Below are 19,750 nucleotides of genomic sequence, written 5' to 3'. Positions count from 1 at the left end.
TTAAAGTTCAAAATCAAATTTGACAAAACTAAACCCAAACTTTGTCTCTTGACTTGACGGTCAAACTACAATTTTGACTTTTTGTTTTTTCTAGTGTAATTCGTGACAGTTGGCAAGTTTTGCCTCTTACTTGTAGTTCCTAGGGTTTGTAAGAGTAGAATGGGAGGCAGAGCCTTCAGCTTTCAGGCTCCTCTCCTGTGGAACCAGCTCCCAATTCAGATCAGGGAGACAGACACCCTCTCTACTTTTAAGATTAGGCTTAAAACTTTCCTTTTTGCTAAAGCTTATAGTTAGGGCTGGATCAGGTGACCCTGAACCATCCCTTAGTTATGCTGCTATAGACGTAGACTGCTGGGGGGTTCCCATGATGCACTGTTTCTTTCTCTTTTTGCTCTGTATGCACCACTCTGCATTTAATCATTAGTGATCGATCTCTGCTCCCCTCCACAGCATGTCTTTTTCCTGGTTCTCTCCCTCAGCCCCAACCAGTCCCAGCAGAAGACTGCCCCTCCCTGAGCCTGGTTCTGCTGGAGGTTTCTTCCTGTTAAAAGGGAGTTTTTCCTTCCCACTGTAGCCAAGTGCTTGCTCACAGGGGGTCGTTTTGACCGTTGGGGTTTTACATAATTATTGTATGGCCTTGCCTTACAATATAAAGCGCCTTGGGGCAACTGTTTGTTGTGATTTGGCGCTATATAAAAAAATTGATTGAATTGATTGAAGAAGACAAACATTTTTCTTGAGTTCATTGTCATGAATGTTTTCTTGTCAGCATACAGCACAGTCTACGTACCGCTAACCAGCAACAACATGGATGTAAACCTGCCCCAAAATGACAGTGGCTATCACGTTAGCTAGCCATGTCTTGTTACACCAATATAAACCTATACAGAATCAGAATAATTCAGTTTACAGTCTGGTTAAAGAAGATACTGAACAAATTGTACAAAAATATTCCCTGAATCAGAGCTCTCATGTTGAGATACATTCAAGGAGTTATTTTCCTTCAAATCATGTGTTGCAGGTCATAGTGGTGGAATGTCATGCATTAGCATGAGAGCGTGACAACATATTGAGTTTCATGCCGTGTGAGACCTGACAGGACCGTTTTAAAGCACGAGTCTCACTCTGAATGAGTGAGAATTGACAGCTCTGCTGAATAAAATTATTAAATTAGCATCTGGGCACAACTAACCTGAGCTAGTTAGCTTAGCTCAGCTAGCTAGCATGTAGGTAGCTCAGATAGGGAATCTGCTGAGCTCATTTGTGGCTGGATAATAAAATCTAATCAATGTTTACTGGGAACATCAAGCTGAAACAGATTAGTGATCTGAATAAATAATGTATCCTTTTAGTTTTAAAGTTTGTTATTTCTGTGTAAAGATTCATTTGACACGCAAAGACATCACATCGCCAACAAACTCAGAGCCACGCCCGTTTCAGATAGAACACATAGACTTTCCATTACAAATTTTTGATGTTGTGGCTCATTTAGACCTGAGATTTTTTTTGTAGTCACAGTTAAATTAAAGGTTTTGCCAGGAATCATTCATCAATATTTAACTAATCAATATTATAGAGTCCAGCATATAACATTAAATAGAAATAAACCTCCTCCTCTTCTCCATCTCTTTCACCTCCTCCCTCCTATGGAGGAGGTGATGGAGGTGGTTAAGTGCTGGACCTCAGACCAGAGGATCCTCATTGTGGAGTGAGCTACCTTGCATCAGAGCACCATGACGTCAGAGTGTGTGGGTGCATGTGAGTCATAACTGTAAAGCACTTGGAGCTTCTGCTTCAGATGGAAAAGCATGATATGACCCAGCTATCTTAGCTAATTATAGGCCAATCTCCAACCTTCCTTTTCTCTCAAAAATTCTTGAAAGGGTAGTTGTAAAACAGCTAACTGATCATCTGCAGAGGAATGGTCTATTTGAAGAGTTTCAGTCAGGTTTTAGAATTCATCATAGTACAGAAACAGCATTAGTGAAGGTTACAAATGATCTTCTTATGGCCTCGGACAGTGGACTCATCTCTGTGCTTGTTCTGTTAGACCTCAGTGCTGCTTTTGATACTGTTGACCATAAAATTTTATTACAGAGATTAGAGCATGCCATAGGTATTAAAGGCACTGCGCTGCGGTGGTTTGAATCATATTTGTCTAATAGATTACAATTTGTTCATGTAAATGGGGAATCTTCTTCACAGACTAAAGTTAATTATGGAGTTCCACAAGGTTCTGTGCTAGGACCAATTTTATTCACTTTATACATGCTTCCCTTAGGCAGTATTATTAGACGGTATTGCTTAAATTTTCATTGTTACGCAGATGATACCCAGCTTTATCTATCCATGAAGCCAGAGGACACACACCAATTAGCTAAACTGCAGGATTGTCTTACAGACATAAAGACATGGATGACCTCTAATTTCCTGCTTTTAAACTCAGATAAAACTGAAGTTATTGTACTTGGCCCCACAAATCTTAGAAACATGGTGTCTAACCAGATCCTTACTCTGGATGGCATTACCCTGACCTCTAGTAATACTGTGAGAAATCTTGGAGTCATTTTTGATCAGGATATGTCATTCAATGCGCATATTAAACAAATATGTAGGACTGCTTTTTTGCATTTACGCAATATCTCTAAAATTAGAAAGGTCTTGTCTCAGAGTGATGCTGAAAAACTAATTCATGCATTTATTTCCTCTAGGCTGGACTATTGTAATTCATTATTATCAGGTTGTCCTAAAAGTTCCCTGAAAAGCCTTCAGTTAATTCAAAATGCTGCAGCTAGAGTACTGACGGGGACTAGAAGGAGAGAGCATATCTCACCCATATTGGCCTCTCTTCATTGGCTTCCTGTTAATTCCAGAATATAATTTAAAATTCTTCTTCTTACTTATAAGGTTTTGAATAATCAGGTCCCATCTTATCTTAGGGACCTCATAGTACCATATCACCCCAATAGAGCGCTTCGCTCTCAGACTGCAGGCTTACTTGTAGTTCCTAGGGTTTGTAAGAGTAGAATGGGAGGCAGAGCCTTCAGCTTTTAGGCTCCTCTCCTGTGGAACCAGCTCCCAATTCAGATCAGGGAGACAGACACCCTCTCTACTTTTAAGATTAGGCTTAAAACTTTCCTTTTTGCTAAAGCTTATAGTTAGGGCTGGATCAGGTGACCCTGAACCATCCCTTAGTTATGCTGCTATAGACGTAGACTGCTGGGGGGTTCCCATGATGCACTGTTTCTTTCTCTTTTTGCTCTGTATGCACCACTCTGCATTTAATCATTAGTGATCGATCTCTGCTCCCCTCCACAGCATGTCTTTTTCCTGGTTCTCTCCCTCAGCCCCAACCAGTCCCAGCAGAAGACTGCCCCTCCCTGAGCCTGGTTCTGCTGGAGGTTTCTTCCTGTTAAAAGGGAGTTTTTCCTTCCCACTGTAGCCAAGTGCTTGCTCACAGGGGGTCGTTTTGACCGTTGGGGTTTTACATAATTATTGTATGGCCTTGCCTTACAATATAAAGCGCCTTGGGGCAACTGTTTGTTGTGATTTGGCGCTATATAAAAAAAAAATTGATTGATTGATTGATTGATATAAATGCAGTCCATTTACCAATCCTCTTCTTTCTCCACCTCCCCTCTGTCATTTCTTCTGCTCATCCCCTCCTTCTCCTCCTTTTTCTTTTGTTACTTCTCCTTGTTCTGTCCCTCCTTGTCCTTCTCTTCTTCCTCCACCTCCTCCTGTTCCTCCTCATCTTCCCCCTTCTCCGCCTCCTTTTTTTATCTGTTCCTTCTTCTCATTCTGTCCCTCCTTCTCTTCTTCCGCTTCCTGTTCCTCCACTGAGACTCTGAAGGTCGTATTTTCAGTTTTATACGTGAGCATCCAAATGCAGACAAACACATTTGAATGTTTTGTGTGACACGTGTGTAACGTGTGCTTGCTCTTGAACACCTGTGGGCGTGGCCATCAGGGTATTTTATGGGTGCTCCTACAGGAAGTGCAATGCATTGTGGGTGAGGTGATGGTTGTGTGGGTTTGCTCTCAGGTGTACGACCTGGCGTCTCCGGGAGAGAGCGCAGGGAGCACTCCGGGGTGCACGCTGACAGACGGTGTGTGCCTGACAGCGGTGGGGCCGTCCTGCGGCCTTCACGCTTACTGCCTCGCAGACGGGGGCTCATTCAGCTGCGAGTGTCACCCGGGATACAGCGGACACAAATGTGACAGAGGTGAGTGTGGCGGCGGTGTCTACACGAACCCAATGAAGCCTGAAATACATCCTCTTATTCTGAGGTGGCCAGAAAGATTTTAATCTCAGAAATGGAGATTATCTCAGATCTGAAAAAAATGTCAAAGTTGTGTTTGTAATGAGCCTAGCTGGCATGAAGAGCTACTGTCTTCACCCAAATATGGACCACAGATCTGCTGCGTTCACATTATAGGTTGAAGTGACCTGAATCTAATATTTTTGTGTGAATGTGACACAGATCAAGGCTTCGTATACAAAGACTTGCATTGACTTTCTACTAAAAGTTGGTGTACGCCAAAACCCTGAATCAGGCAAGCATGCGTAGTACAGTATGAATCTACGCACATTCGGTTTGTTCATCCCAATGAATGTGGAAGTTAGCACACGTGCACAAGCACCAAATTCCTCCCTGGCCACGCCTCTGTCTAAATATGCAAATGTATTCAAATAGTTTGGTTGTGTCATGCTGACGACATCATAAGTGTAAAGTGTTGTGTTTGATAACGTCCACCATCATCTTTGTGTTGTTGTGTGTAAAAATTAAAGAACTTTCAGAGACAACATGCAAAAACAGCGAAAGCTGTGGTTAGACTGTCGTGCGCTCAGCTCGCTGTCATGTAAAACGAAAATTTGTGTGTATAAATACTGAACTGAGCTGCGCACACACACTGAAGTAAAAAGATATTAGGTGCACGGCAGCTGACAGTGTGTGACATTAACATTAATTCACAAGCTTTTATTGATAAATACTGAACAGTTGAGGGCTTGTTAAGAGGCTCATCTCTAGTTCCACCATCAAGAAAAAGAAAACATATTAACAATAATAATAATAATAAAAACATTTGAATGCACACATGCCCAAATGTGTCCGCGCTGGTTTCATTTGGAACAGTTACATGGATTAATTATTTAACTACCAAGCCCAGCCCACCCACATCGCACACCATACAGCCTCCAGCCTGATACACATTTGCGCATCACACATGATTTGAACATTGATAGAACAAAAATGTTTCATATTAACAGAAACAAATTCATCATGTGATGGCGCCTTCATAGCAACATTTGTGCAGTGAATAGCTCTGATGATAATCAGTAAACCAGCTCTCGCTGCAAAATGCACTGTAATGTTGGAATGTACCTGGATGAGATTCGGATGATTGCGTTCCACACAGCTGGCATGGCTCGGTGCAACATTGACTGGCACACTCCTGACCGACCAGTCAGCTCACGCTGGAATGACCCTGATGCCAGGAAACCCAGTGTAGTCAGCACCTGTGTGGGTTCAGACAATCCCTGGCTCCTCGCTGTATTGCACTCTGGGCCGGCCGCAGTTCTGTGCACAACTCCAGCAACAGTGGCCTTGGTACATCGAAATCGGTTTATGAGCCAATTATCATCATTTGCAAGTAAATCCTTGCCTTCCCTGAATACACACTCATGTCGGATTGCACCATTTGTAAGGTGCTTTAACAACACTAACACAGCCAACGCGTATGCTTTTATATCCATCCATGTAACTGCAAACATGCGGGTGTGTTAATTGTTCATCAGTGTGCCTCTGATGTGCACATCACTACGATGACTTCTTGTTTTCACAATATTAACAGTTCCCAGCGTCACCTCTACATGTCCACATTGGAACATTAGCTGTAGAAATGTGTGTACGCCAGCTGGATTGTTGTGTGATGCACCGCACATTTCCACTGTCATTTCACTTTTGATACATCTGAACGTGAATGTGGAGATGGACGTACGCCAGGTTATTGTGCGTACGCATGCTTTCTACATGAGGCCCCTGGTCTTTATGTGTCATGTGAACAAACCAGACTGGAAGAGTTTTATTCATACTTTTTCATCAAACTGACCTCATTATGTCCCCGCCTCCAGCTGTCCCAGAGTTCTCCTTGGACCCAGGCAGTGTGGTTCGTTACCAGCTCAGAGGAAGCGGCAGTTCCCGCCAGACAAACATCCAGATGCTCCTCCGAACAAGAGCCACCTCAGGCACCCTGCTCTCCGTGACATCCCGGGACTCCAGCGAGTACATTGTGCTGGCGGTCAGTCCACTCCTCAACTGCATCAAAAATCGACCTTTGACCTCACACATACTGTAGCATTTATATTTGCAAACTGCTTTTCTTTTTTACTTTCACCTGTGACACTGTGTGCTTCTTACCCTCTGTGCTGCTACACAATGCTGCTTGAACCTCAAGAGATTAATAAAGTTCTATCTAATCTAATATTTCCCAAACAAAATGATGTTGTTTTTGGACTCATGAGGTCTGTTTATGTTGGATGAGATGCATTATGGGAAACTTAAATGACGTTCTCTCTGTGTGTCACAGGTCATGGAGGGTCACCTCTCGGTGCGCGTCAACCTGGGCGACGGAGCTCACGCCCTGCAGCTCGCAGGTCAGCGAGTGGATGTCGGGCAGTGGGTTCTGGTCAGTCTCAGTCGCCATGACAACCTGTTCACCCTCCGCCTGGAGCAGGGTGGGGGTTCACGGGAGACCCGGTCCCGGCTGGGGAGCCACAGAGAGTTACTGGTCCACCCGGCCAACGTGATGATTGGCGACGGACCCACCGCCGCTGGGAGCTCCAACTTCCACGGTGAGATCCGACTCTGTACCTGTTTCTACTGTTGCCATAACAACAGTGTCACACAACTGCTTTAAGTTGAGACCCTGTGGTCCAGTGGCGGCTCCAGAGATTTTTATTTTCTGCAGGTGCTGTGGGAGAGCTTGTTATTTTGATGAAGCTGCTATGAAATAAGGGCTCGTGTGGCGTGACGGCTCTCTGCTACACCTCTGTCACATTCATGGGTGCACACACATATTTGCCCTATTGAGGTTTCAAATCCTACAAAATCTCACAAAATTGCATAGAGTTTGCCGCTCTGTGTGATGCCATTAACGCTGAGAACTGCACTGAGTCGCTCTGATCAGGCTGCACTTTAACCGCTGCACACGGACAACAGCATTAACATCACAACATAAAACTCTGTATATTTTGCCTAAAACTCTGGTGAATATATTATCTGGGTTTACAGAAGCTGTCATTGTGTTTATTTTATTTAAACCTGCAAGAAGCTCAGGTTGTTTCGCCGTTATTTTCAATGGGAATTCTGGGAGAAAGTGAAGTTTGCTCTTTAACGTCCTGCTTATTGTCCTTTACAACACTGTTTGTCCTCTTTTATTCCAGAGTAATATATATATATAAAATGTCTGAAATTCGGTTTGTGTTTACGAACTTCCATGCAGGTTAAACGTAGCAGACACGGGATATTTGGAATATTTGTTTTAGCAAGTTTTCAGGGTCTCATGCAGCAGTCTCTTATTAACATGATGAAAAGCATAAAAAATTACATTTTGGTAGCATAATGTTCATTTGCAATTGTTGTCATGTGGTTTCTAGTGTTATTTTGACCGCAGCAACTCTCTGGCATGCAAGGGATTATGGGATCTCTCAATAGCCCTGTGAACAGCCCCATTCAGATCTGTGACAGTCACTAATGACATACAGAATGACCAAAATCATGCAAAAACAATGCACCTGTTGTTGTGGTTCATTTATGCAAAAGCATCATTGATTTGGTTCCTGTCCAAGGCCCGTGTTCTCTGAGGGTTAATTGGCAGGAGTGACACCGAGTCACTGCTCTGTCTGTCCCCACTGCTGTTCCTCATGTAGTTCCTTTGGTAAGGCAGACTTCACTTCTTCCAGTTCCATTCATGGATATTTGGGCAGCAAAAACCGATCAATTAAAGCAACTTCAAAGAGACGTCACTCACTATAGTACGATGACATCATGACATCATCAAATGTGATGTCATTAAACGTCACGTTACACTCATTTTGTGTGAAACAATCAGTTCTGTTGATGAAGGTTTATTTTCTTTTATGAATTAAATATTTATCTAATCACATAAATCTGAAAACGCCAGAAGTGTCTAACTGTGGAAAACTGAAAGGATGATGTCATCACCCTGCCTCTGTAACATGTTGTTAACAGTGTCATTTTACAGTCTAATTTAGCATATATTTATTTATTTATTTATTTATTCTTCTTCTTCATGGTGGTGGGATGAAGCGCCATCGTCCAGCTCAGGCTGAGAATTTCACCCAGAGCAGACAAAGACTGAGGGACTTCTTTAAAAATCCCTTTAAAAAACCTTAATGGGCCTTTCACACTGAATACGTCAGGCCAAAATCCTTCAACGTGTCGGAATCCGTCGGAAAACGCATCCAACGGATCCGACGCATGATGTCAGACGTGTCGCTTTGGAAGCAGCAAAAAAAAAAAGGGGGGGGGGGGTTGCTACATCACACTCTTGTTGTTTCCACAATCTGAAAAAAGTTCAGCGATCGCCATCTTGAATTTGCGTCGCCTGAACCACAAAAAAGCTTTAAAAACAGCAGTAGAACGATTCTCCCATCACCCTGCTGGGAGAAGCTTTTTTCAGCTACTTTTCGGAGTGACGCCGACCGAGGGAGGACTGATGACTTGGTGGGATATTGATCGAACCGCGACAGTGGGCCGAGCCGCATGGAGAAGCCGGCCTTCAGGCATCATCACTGGACAGAGCGAGGCAGGCAGCCGGGGGATGGAGCAAATCCACTCAGTCCAAAATCTCCCACTTTTTGGATATATGCAAAGTCCCAGTTTGCCCAACGGAGTTTAGTTCTGCAGCTTTACGGAGGTGAGAATAATGTAAAAATAAAACGTGATGTTTACTGAACTGCTGTGAAGGTTTAATGATCGGCTAACGTTAGCTTAGCTTTTTAGCACAGTTGATCTGAGTGAACACTTTAATTTCTAAATGGTTCAGTCTTTTTTATTTTTACCAAATAAAGCTACAGCTTTTTTCAGACACCACAAAAGCTCAACTTTAAATAACTTATTTTTTTCGGGCGTTTTTTCCATAGTTTTTTTCCTGGTTTTTTCCCTTTTTTATATATATAAACTGTTTAGTGTTTCTTTATATTTAAAGAAATATTTTTATTTGTCCCAATCAGGAACATTTGCTGTGCAGACAACCAAACTTCCATTGATGAGCTGAACACCACGAAGCCCAGTCGAAAGAAAATATCTCTGCTCTTCAAAATAGGACAAAAGTGTCTTCAGCAACACCAGCAGAGTTAAAAGCTGCAGAAGAGACCTTCATCTGGTCCTGAGAATCCAGCAGAACATCACCTGCTTCTAAATAAAAGGCTCTTTCAACAGCAACTATTATTATTTTTTAAAAAGCTGTTTCATTTTATATTTTAACAATAAATGAACGGATCATTAAAAATGTCCACGAAATCAAAGTCAAAAGACATTTGCACAGGTAGAAATTCTAGAAATGACTCTGCCCTGATAACATTAAAGGCAATTACATATTTTGGCGAAATTACAAGTTGAAATGACTAAAAAAATTCATCATGAGGTTTATGTCACAGAAATCCTACTTTACAATCAGACTGCAGTCATTGTTAAATTATTTCCTGTTGCATTTATAATAAACATTTGTATTTATTTACAGTGTCTGTTTTTATGGTTGAAATGAGATATAAATAAACTACCAGACTTAAAAAAATGTACACATTTCCATGTTATTTTGTCTAAAAATAAATGTCTGAGGTTCCTTATGTTAAACAAGAAATTATCTAATCTGAAATCACAGGTAGTTTTAATTTACAGATGAAAGGTTCCTAAAGAACCATTTATTGATTTATTTAGCTATTTTAATTACAAGTGTTCTAAATTTTTTTAAACAGTAATCAGAAATTCTGAGGTAACAAACAACAACAAAAAACATTTCCAAGGATTTTTCTTCAGAAAACTGCTCCATAAATGAGCAGTCCTGTGACACATTTGTTTTGTAGAGATCAATGGTTTCTACACCGATCCATTTTGTATAGATCAGTGGTTTCTGCCACTAGTCTTCCGTGTTTTGGTTCGACGCGTCGTCCCTATTGGACAACGCAAAGGTAGGTCACAGCTCAGAGCATCGAAAGTTGGACTGGATTGAACTTTGACTGCGTCAGCCTGCCGACAAGCGGCAGTGCGCGCTCCCGTCAGATGCGTCGGTTTAGCTCGGCTTTTGACGCGACGCATCTGACGCATCTAAAACGCAACACGTCTCATTGAAAATAATGCATTTTAGACCGTTTTTTGACGCATCTGACTTATTCAGTGTGAAAGGCCCATAACAAGTAATTTCCATCATAACAAAATTAATTTCCAGACGTCATCTTCCAAAACAAGGGTGTCATGTCCAGAACAGTTTTCAGCTGTGATGATGAATCCTGGCAACAGATCAGATTAAAACACTTTATTTAATCCATGAGCCGCCTTGTAAAGTTTTAGCGTCCCGTTGCTATATTAATTAGCCCCATGTCGTCTTCTCCTTTTTTGGAGAAGCGTTACAGCGCCACATACAGGCCTGTCATATGTACTGCAGCATTTTCAAGCGGTTTCACTGGAGATATGATTTCTTGAATGGAACACTTTTTGAAAATGACAAAGAAAAAGCTTGTATAGCAGAAGTTCAGTTTCAGTGTGGACAAGGCCTTAAACATGGGATGAAATTAAACTAAAATAATAAATGAGGAATTATTTGCTTGGGGGTGCTATGACTAATTCAGGGTGAGCTATAGCGACCCCCCTGGCACCGCCCATGCTGTGGTCCAAATTATGTCCTAAAATGAACCTATTTATCTGATGCTCTGTGTGCCCTGAGCTTTGTCTGTCAGGCAGAAGCAGCTCCAGAAACTGGGATTTGTTTAATTTGTTGTCTTTCTGTAAAGTTGTCAGATCACAGGTCAGTCCAGTCAGGGAACCTTTTGTCTGCAGTTAACATAGTTGGAAAAAACAGAGAGTCAAAGGGAATTGTAGTTTGAACAATGTTTGCTCACCTGCAGGAAACGACACTGGGGTGCGCGGAGTCTTTAGGTAACATGCACAGCCCAGTTCCAGACTCGGGATGTATTTAGTTCACAATTCAGCCAAGTAATGAGTGAATAACATCTACATTTGTCCAGTTATTTGTGGTACTTTAATAATTTGGGACAGTTCGCACCCGTCACCTGGTCTGGGTGTAATTATGGTTAAATTAAAGCTGCTGTGACACTTTAAAAAAGACCACCCTGTCTGTCCAGTTATATGTGGACGTGGACAAACCCTGGACACAAGCGAGTAACTTCACTGCTCTCCGTCCTGCAGGCTGCCTGAAGGACGTTCGTTTTAACGGTCAGTTCCTCCCACTGGACGGGCAGAGCCGGGACCTGGTGTCGGTGATGGAGAGGCGGGGCGTCACCGCGGGGTGCTCCAGCGATGCCTGCAGCAGCCAGCCGTGTCGCAGCCCGCTGCGCTGTGTCGACCTGTGGAGGAAACACCAGTGCAGGTGCGCCACACATGAACACACCTTTCCTTTAATCTTTGTTTTTGTTCAATAACGCCACGTGTCATTGTCTTCTCCCAGGTGTCCTGGCGATCAAGTGACAGTGTCAGACGACTCAGGTCAGCAGCGCTGCGTGCCATCGCCCTGCGGACCGTCGACCTGTCGGAACGGCGGTGCCTGCCAGGCGCTGTCACCTGACAGCTACCGGTGCCGCTGTTTGGAGGGGTTCAGGGGTCAGCGCTGTGAGCTGGGGCAGGTCAAAGGTCACCGGCTGGCCACCCTGAGCCCCAGCTCTATCCTGGCCATCAGCATGTGTCTTCTCGTCTTCTTGGGTACGACTGAATGAACAAACACAAATGAGCCGCTGCTGCATGTGCATATGAAGTGTAGTTAATGCTAATGTGGGTGTGTGTGTAGCGGTTCTGGTGGCGGTGACAGTGTGGAACCAGAAAGGCAGCCGGAACAACTTCAGGAAGGGAGGAGTTTACCACATCCCTGCTGAACATGAGAGCTGGGAGGATGTCCGTGAAAACATCCTGAACTACAACGAGGAGGGAGGCGGCGAGCAGGACCAGGTACCAACGGCGCTTCGTTCTGCAGCCACATTAGCTGCTCGCGGCACTTTATTCCTGCTGTAGATACTGTGTGCAGCCACACGGCTAACATCTCACAAGCTAATTCATATTACACGAATACGTGACTTGCACAAGACGAGCTCAGCAAACGAGCGAGCTACGTGCTAACTAGCCACGCTCCATGTCCTGGCTAGCATCTATAGCAACTAGTTGAAATATTTGTGCAACATTGACATATAAATGCACAACAGTGCCAGATCCCTATATATATATATATATATAATATATATATATATTTTTTTTTTTAAAGTACCCCGCAACAAAATCCCAAATTAAAAAGCTGATGTGTATTCATGTTTTCATTGTAGTGTTTCTAAGGTTGTGAGTCAATAATTTGTGTTTCATATAACATCCAGTATGTTGTCCAATGCATGTTTTGTGTCCATTTATTTTTGGAATTTAAAAGTCTTGGATGGATGTCTCTATAGATAGTGTAGTGGTTCAGCAGTGGGCTGCACACTCACACTCACACGTGTGTGTATGTGAGTAAATGTGAGGCATCATTGTAAAGCGCTTTGAGCTTCTGATGCAGATGGAAAAAGCGCTATATAAATGGACTACATTTATATAGTGGGAGCAACTAGGGGAATAAGGACCTTGCTCAAGGACCCTTAGTGATTTTCCAGTCAGGCTGGGTTTTGAACCGAGGATCTTCTGGTCTCAAGCCCACTGCTGAACCACTAGACCATCACCTCCCCTATATGAACGCAGTCAGTTTACTATGTATTGTATATTAAGTAACTGCACACACTGTGGTGTGCACATGTGCTACTGAGTTCCTGTTCATTGTTAAACTCACCCCCAGGGGAAAAAAATGTTAAAAAGTGAGTTTCACATACAGAAAAAAGTGACTCAAATGTGACAAAGTTTATTCGGCACACAAAATATTCAAATAGAAAAAAATGAACAATTCCACAAACAAACACAGACAAAACTAGTGAGTCCGAAAGGGTGTGGGCTGAAGCAAAGCTTATTAGTGCCCACCCCTGCTCGTACAAGTCCAACAATTCTTATCAGTCATATTTACATAAATACAAATTCACTACTACATGTCGACACACAGACATACACATCAATATACTATTCACTTATAATTATAATTATATAGTACCAGATCACAAGAAATTCTAATCAAGGCACTTTACGCCAGTAAGGACTAACCTTACCAACCCCCAGAGCAAGCACTAGGCAACTGTGGTGAGGAAAAACTCCCTATAAGGAAGAAACCTCAAGCAGACCAGGCTCTTGGGGGTGACCCTCTGCTTGGGCTGTGCCATATATACCTATATACATACTTATATACTTTACAAACATAAATATATACATACATACACAGTCACTTACATACATATACACCTACCCATATCTATATATCTACATACGCATATACATACCCACACATTCAAATATACAATGAGTCCCACTTATAAATTGAACATTCCATATAAATCAAATTATATTTGCTTCTTTATGATACTTAGACATGATGTTCTTTTTGAGTAGTTTCTTAAATCTTACTAAGGTACTACTCATTCTAACCTCTGTTGAACATTTGTTCCATTTCCTCACCCCAACCACAGACACACAAAAACCTTTTACATTTGTTCTTACTGGTGGTTTCATAAAAATTGCACAACCTCTTAAACTATATCTGGATTCCCTCAATCGGAACAGACTCTGGACATGTCTCGGTAAGGCTTGGTTTTTCGCTCGAAATAAAGTTTGAATTGTAATCTATGAATTTTAATAAATTTAAAGACACAAATAAAGAATGAGTTGGTTCACGATATTGTTTATTGCAGATGATTCGTATGGCTCGTTTTTGCAAAAGGAATATTGGATTGGTATTTGATTTGTAAGTGTTTCCCCATGACTCAACACAATATGTCATATATGGTACCATCAGAGAATGATATAAAGTAAGTAACCCTTCTTGCGGCAGTAGGTCTTTGGCTTTATACAGAATGGCTATAGTTTTTGACAATTTTGATTTCACATAATTTATATGTGGTTTCCAGCTAAGTTTATTATCAATTATAACACCTAAAAATGTATTCTCTGTTACTAACTCAATTTCCTTATTGTTTATAGTTAGATTTTTACATTTGGGTGCCTGTTTATTTCCAAATATAATACATTTAGTTTTCCCAAGGTTGAGTGACAACTTATTAGCGTCAAACCAAACCTTAAATTTTTCCAGTTCTTTCTCCACTATGTCCAGAAGCTGTTCAAGATTTTCACCGCTACAGAACACAGTTGTATCATCCGCAAAAAGGACACAGCTCAGTGAACTTGACACCCAACTTATATCATTTATATAGATTATAAACAACAAAGGACCCAGCACTGAGCCCTGCGGCACCCCACATGTGACATCCCTGAGTTCAGAATTTGTATTATTGAATTGAACATACTGAAATCTGCCTTGTAAATAACTAGCTATCCATTCATATGCCAGACCTCTGATTCCATATTTCTGCAGTTTACTTAATAGTATTCCATGGTTAATTGTGTCAAACGCTTTGTGTAAATCAAAAAAACACCTATTGTGTATTGTTTATTGTCAATTGCAGTTGCTATACTTTCCACAAAGTCCATCAAAGCATGTGATGTAGTTCGAGACCTTCTGAATCCATATTGTTCTTCACAAATGATGGTATGCTTCAGTAAATAATCATTTAATCTTTTAGCAAATATTTTTTCCCAAATTTTGGAAAATTGTGGCAGGAGTGATATAGGTCTATAATTAGAAAATGTGTGTTTGTCACCAGTTTTAAACAGAGGAATTACTTTGGCTATTTTCATTTGAGAAGGAAATTTACCAGTACTTAGTGACATATTGCAAATATAATTGAACGGTTTTACTGTACAATCAATAACTTTTTTTAATAAAGCCATATCCAAATTATTAAAATCAGTCGATTTCTTACTTTTTGAACCATGAACCAGATCAAGTATTTCCCTTTCATGAGTACCACCAATGAACATTGAAACAGATTTGTTAAATGTTGAATTATTTACCCAGAAGTTCTTAGTTGATGAGTCAATTTTACTGGCAAGATTTTTACCCACATTAACAAAGTATTCATTAAAGTGTTCAGCAATAGACTCGTCGTTATCAGTCGTGATGTAGTTGTTACTCTGAAAAAATGAAGGATAATCTCTAGTTACTCTATTCTTTTTTACTATTTCATTTAATATGTTCCATGTGTTTTTGATGTTATTTCTATTTTTGACAAGTAACTCATTATAATATATTTTTTTACTGAGTCTCATGATATTGATTAACTTATTCTTATATGTTTTATACTTACTTTCAGCTTCCTTAGTTCGTAGTTTTATGAATTGTTTATATAGTAAGTTTTTCTTTTTACATGCCCTCTGAAGCCCCTTAGTTATCCATGGTTTGTTGCTATATTGATTTCTATATATTTTGTCAACAAATGGACAGTGTTTATTATACAAACTGGAAAAAATGGAAATGAAAGCATCATATGACCTGTCAACATCATCAACAAAAACATCCGACCAATTCTGACTTGATAAATCCTCCCTTAAATTATCAATTGTTTCAGGTGTTATTTTTCTACTCATGAATTTGATATTGCTTCGATACTTACAACAACCCTCCAATGCAAAGACTGAGAAAACTGGCAAGTGATCACTGATATCACTGACCAGTAGTCCCCCACTAAGATTACCGGATATAACGTTAGTTAAAATATTGTCAATGAGAGTTGTTGAGTCCATAGTTATTCTGCTAGGATGAATGATGGTTGGAAACAGTCCTAAACAATACAAGGTGTTTATAAATGAAGTGATTTGTGGATGATTGTGAGGGTTTAAAAAATCTATATTGAAATCTCCACAGACAAATAAATGCTTATTTCTGTTGATTTTGTTGTACATTCCTAAGATAATGTCTTCAAAAGTGTCAATATTTGTCCCAGGAGCTCTGTAAATACAACTAACAACTATGTTTTTGGAGTTTATAGATGTAATTTCTATGGTAACACATTCCATGATTTTGTCCACTGTAAATGACATGTTGTTAATGAGTTTACAGTTATAATCTGACCTCACAAACAATGCAACGCCTCCGCCCCTTCTCGTCTGCCTATTAACCAGGAACAATTCATAACCATCAAGATATACCAGATCTTTATTATCCTCATTTAACCATGTTTCTGAAATTGCAATAACTGAAAAATGTTTTTTGGATGTTTTCAAACAATCATTAATAGTGGACAGATTACGAGAAAGACTTCTGCTGTTGAAATGTATAATTGAAAAATCTTCATCATTGATTTTATAATTTTTGAAATGTTCTTCTGTAAAATATTTGCACTGTCTCACAATATTCTCACTGAAAAAGGTATCAGGATCATTTTCAGATTCGAAGGGGTGGTTAGCAGAGTTATTATAATTAAATGTATCTAGACAGAGCTCCTGGGCAGAAATAAACGGATCATTATCCTTAGTCATTATGTCTCTCTTGTCTCCGGGTGTAGATGATGTGGATGAGTGGGTTGCTCCAGTCTGCATCATGGTGCTGTGATGTGTTTGAGTCCTCATACCTATTGTTCATATTTGTCCAGCTCCTCGATGTTCCTTATTGCCATAACCTTTGCTTGTTCTGGTGATCCATTCAGTTTAATGAATATTTTACAGTTTGAAGTTATTTATTGTGTTATTGTGGTTTCTTACTGGCCCAGTCACACACGACGATTCCTGAACGAAAGGAAAAAGTAAAAAAAAAGTCACAATTCGTTGAGAAAAGGTAGACGAAAGAGCTTTATCACCGAACAGCCTGCGAAGCAAGAGCGCAAAAGGGACGAAAAAGGAACTTAACAAAACCGAAGCTAATGATCTCGACACTTTAAATGAAACGTGCCTGGAGCCAGAGCTGGAGCAGAGTGTGTCTGCATCTCTGAGTTCCAGGACTCAGTGCTGGGATGGAGCTCATAGCACCTGAGTCCTGGAGAAACTGCAAAGAGAACCTGTGGACATCTGTGCACACGTCAATGGACCCACCTGGCTAATCCAGAACAAAAGAGGGATCATCTCCTTCATCATCAGAACCCACACTGTCTGTCGACACGCTGCGCGCTCCGTCTTGCTCCAATTTAAAAAAAAAAGAAAAGCTCTAGTGTGCTGTGGTCACTGCTGTATCACTGTATTATGTTCTAAGCCATATACGAGGTCTATTAGAAAAGTATCCGACCTTATTATTTTTTCAAAAACCATATGGATTTGAATCACGTGTGATTACATCAGACATGCTTGAACCCTCGTGGGCATGCGAGAGTTTTTTCACGCCTGTCGGTTACGTCATTCGCCTGTGGGCAGTCTTTGAGTGAGGAGTCGTCCACCCGCTCGTCGATTTTTTTCATTGTTTAGGAATGGCTCAGAGACTGTTGCTTTGTTTGATAAAAAATTTTTCAAAACTGTAAGGCACAACTGAGTGGACACCATTCAATAAATTCAGCTGGTTTTCGGTAAAAATTTTAACGGCTGATTTTGGTCTGGTAGTGTCGCTTTAAGGACGGTCCACGGCGCCTGACGGCGATCTGCGCTTCGAGGCGGCAGCGTCTCGCCGTTTCAAGTTGAAAACTTCCACATTTCAGGCTCTGTTGACGCAGTAAGTCGTCAGAGAACAGAGAACTTTCAGAAGAAGTCGGCATGAGGAGTTTATTCGGACATTCCATTGTTAATGGTCATTTTGTAATGAAAGAACGTGCGGGCAGAGTCGCATGTCGGGCTGGACCCGACCGTGGGGGGTCGCGGCAGGAAAAACACCTCCGTTGGAAATCTTAACGGGCAAGTTGGAACATGCCCAAGCTGTTAAACAATTTCTCAGTTACTCACTTGTTGAAAGCCATTAAAAGCCGCCTGAATTCTACAAATGGTTTTCAACACGGAGGTGTTTTTCCTGTCGCGGCGCACACAGATTTGCCGAGTCATCACGGAAACGACTCGGCGAATTTGCGCGTACGTCTTTCATTAAAAAAATGTCCTTAAACAGTGGAATGTCTGCATAAATTCCTCATGCCGGCCTCTTCTGAATCTTCTCTGTTCTCTCACGATGTCCTGGGTGAATTAAGCCTTAAATTAGGATGTTTTCAGCTCGAAACAGGCCGACGACAGCGCCTGGAAGCGCTGCAGGACGTCCCGCTCCGTGGGAAGTCCTTACACAGACAGAAACACCCCATAATCTCTCATCAGCCGTTAAACTTTTCACAGAAAACCAGCTTAATTTCTGGAATAGTGTCCACTCGGATATTCCACACAGGTCCAGAAAAAATTTTGATAAAGCAACGCACGCCGTCTCGAGCAGCGTGTGAAACAAAGGAATTCAGCCGAGAGGGCGGGACCACATCTCATTCAAGGCCTGCCCACAGGGAAATGACGTCACCGACACGCGTGAAAAAACTCACGCATGCGCACGAGGGTTCAAGCATGATTGGTGTAATCGCATGTCATTCAAATCCATATAGTTAAAAAATAAAATAAAAGGGTCGGTTTATTATCTAAGAGACCTCGTATATTGATTTATAACAGAAAACTGTCAAAATGGGTAATAAATATAAGTGTAAATATGAGTGTGTTTGAACGCGCGCATTGACTGTTATTTCCACCAGCTGATCACTGATCCACAACGTGAATTTTGTCTTTCAGAACAGCTCTTTATATAATCATTTTGATTCATCTACCTGTTGCCACATGTACAGAAGGACTGGATTGTCATTCCTACACTCATATTGTTATATTTAATACAAAATAATAAGCGCGCAGGAGCTGCTGCTGCCGCTAATGCTGCATTCAAGTACCGTCGGGAAATTACACAACTTTTGTTGTTTCAAATTCACCAGTTGCTTGTGACAAAATAAGTAATTGTATCCACACAAAAGATTAATTCTGGCCTATATAAGCTTCCTAAGCCCATTGAAGCTGACCCCCCACCCAGATAAAAAAAATCCAAGCAAGCAGGCTGAGTTTGTCCTGTAATTTCCGATGGTACATGAAGCAGCAGCAGCCTCAGCGCTCACAAACCGCCTTCTGCACTGTGAAAACATTCAGCTGGTCGAACGAAGTCAAATTAAACACTAACGTTACAAAAACTAAACAAATGATTAAAAAACATCAAGAACGACAGCAAAATGAAACACGGACGAACTGAGGTTTTCGTTGCCCTTTGATCAAATTTTTCAACAGTTTAAAAATCCTGACGAAGCTCCAGCTGCAGGAACGAAGCTGAACGAAGGTTAAAAGATGCCAACGAAAAGTCCAGATTTCTTGTTTTTTTGTTTGTTAGGGCTTCGTTGCCCTTCGTTAAGTGCCGTGTGACTGGGCCATAACATCGCCGGTCTTCCTATATCGCATACTTTGTTCAAATCTGCACATTAATTTTGCTTTGGCAACCTAAAGTCTAAGGGATGCTACATTCCTGCCTGTTTTCACTATGGGGGAGTAACTTTTGGGTTACT

General features: G+C 41.3%; 1 protein-coding gene across 1 annotated transcript in view; it reads left to right on the top strand.

Moving 5' to 3' along the window:
* Window positions 1-19,750, top strand: part of si:dkey-22o22.2 (neural-cadherin) — a 346,824-nt gene that overhangs the window by 326,327 nt on the left and 747 nt on the right. The window contains exons 28-33 of the mRNA XM_034173921.1: window positions 4,046-4,226; window positions 6,137-6,303; window positions 6,592-6,856; window positions 11,451-11,639; window positions 11,718-11,960; window positions 12,046-12,203. Of these exons, the coding sequence (XP_034029812.1) occupies window positions 4,046-4,226; window positions 6,137-6,303; window positions 6,592-6,856; window positions 11,451-11,639; window positions 11,718-11,960; window positions 12,046-12,203 (1,203 nt within the window). The remainder of the gene's footprint in view (window positions 1-4,045; window positions 4,227-6,136; window positions 6,304-6,591; window positions 6,857-11,450; window positions 11,640-11,717; window positions 11,961-12,045; window positions 12,204-19,750) is intronic.

This window comes from Thalassophryne amazonica, chromosome 7 (assembly GCF_902500255.1).
Source record: "Thalassophryne amazonica chromosome 7, fThaAma1.1, whole genome shotgun sequence".
Classification (NCBI taxonomy): domain Eukaryota; kingdom Metazoa; phylum Chordata; class Actinopteri; order Batrachoidiformes; family Batrachoididae; genus Thalassophryne; species Thalassophryne amazonica.
This window is presented reverse-complemented; position numbering and strand designations above follow the sequence as displayed.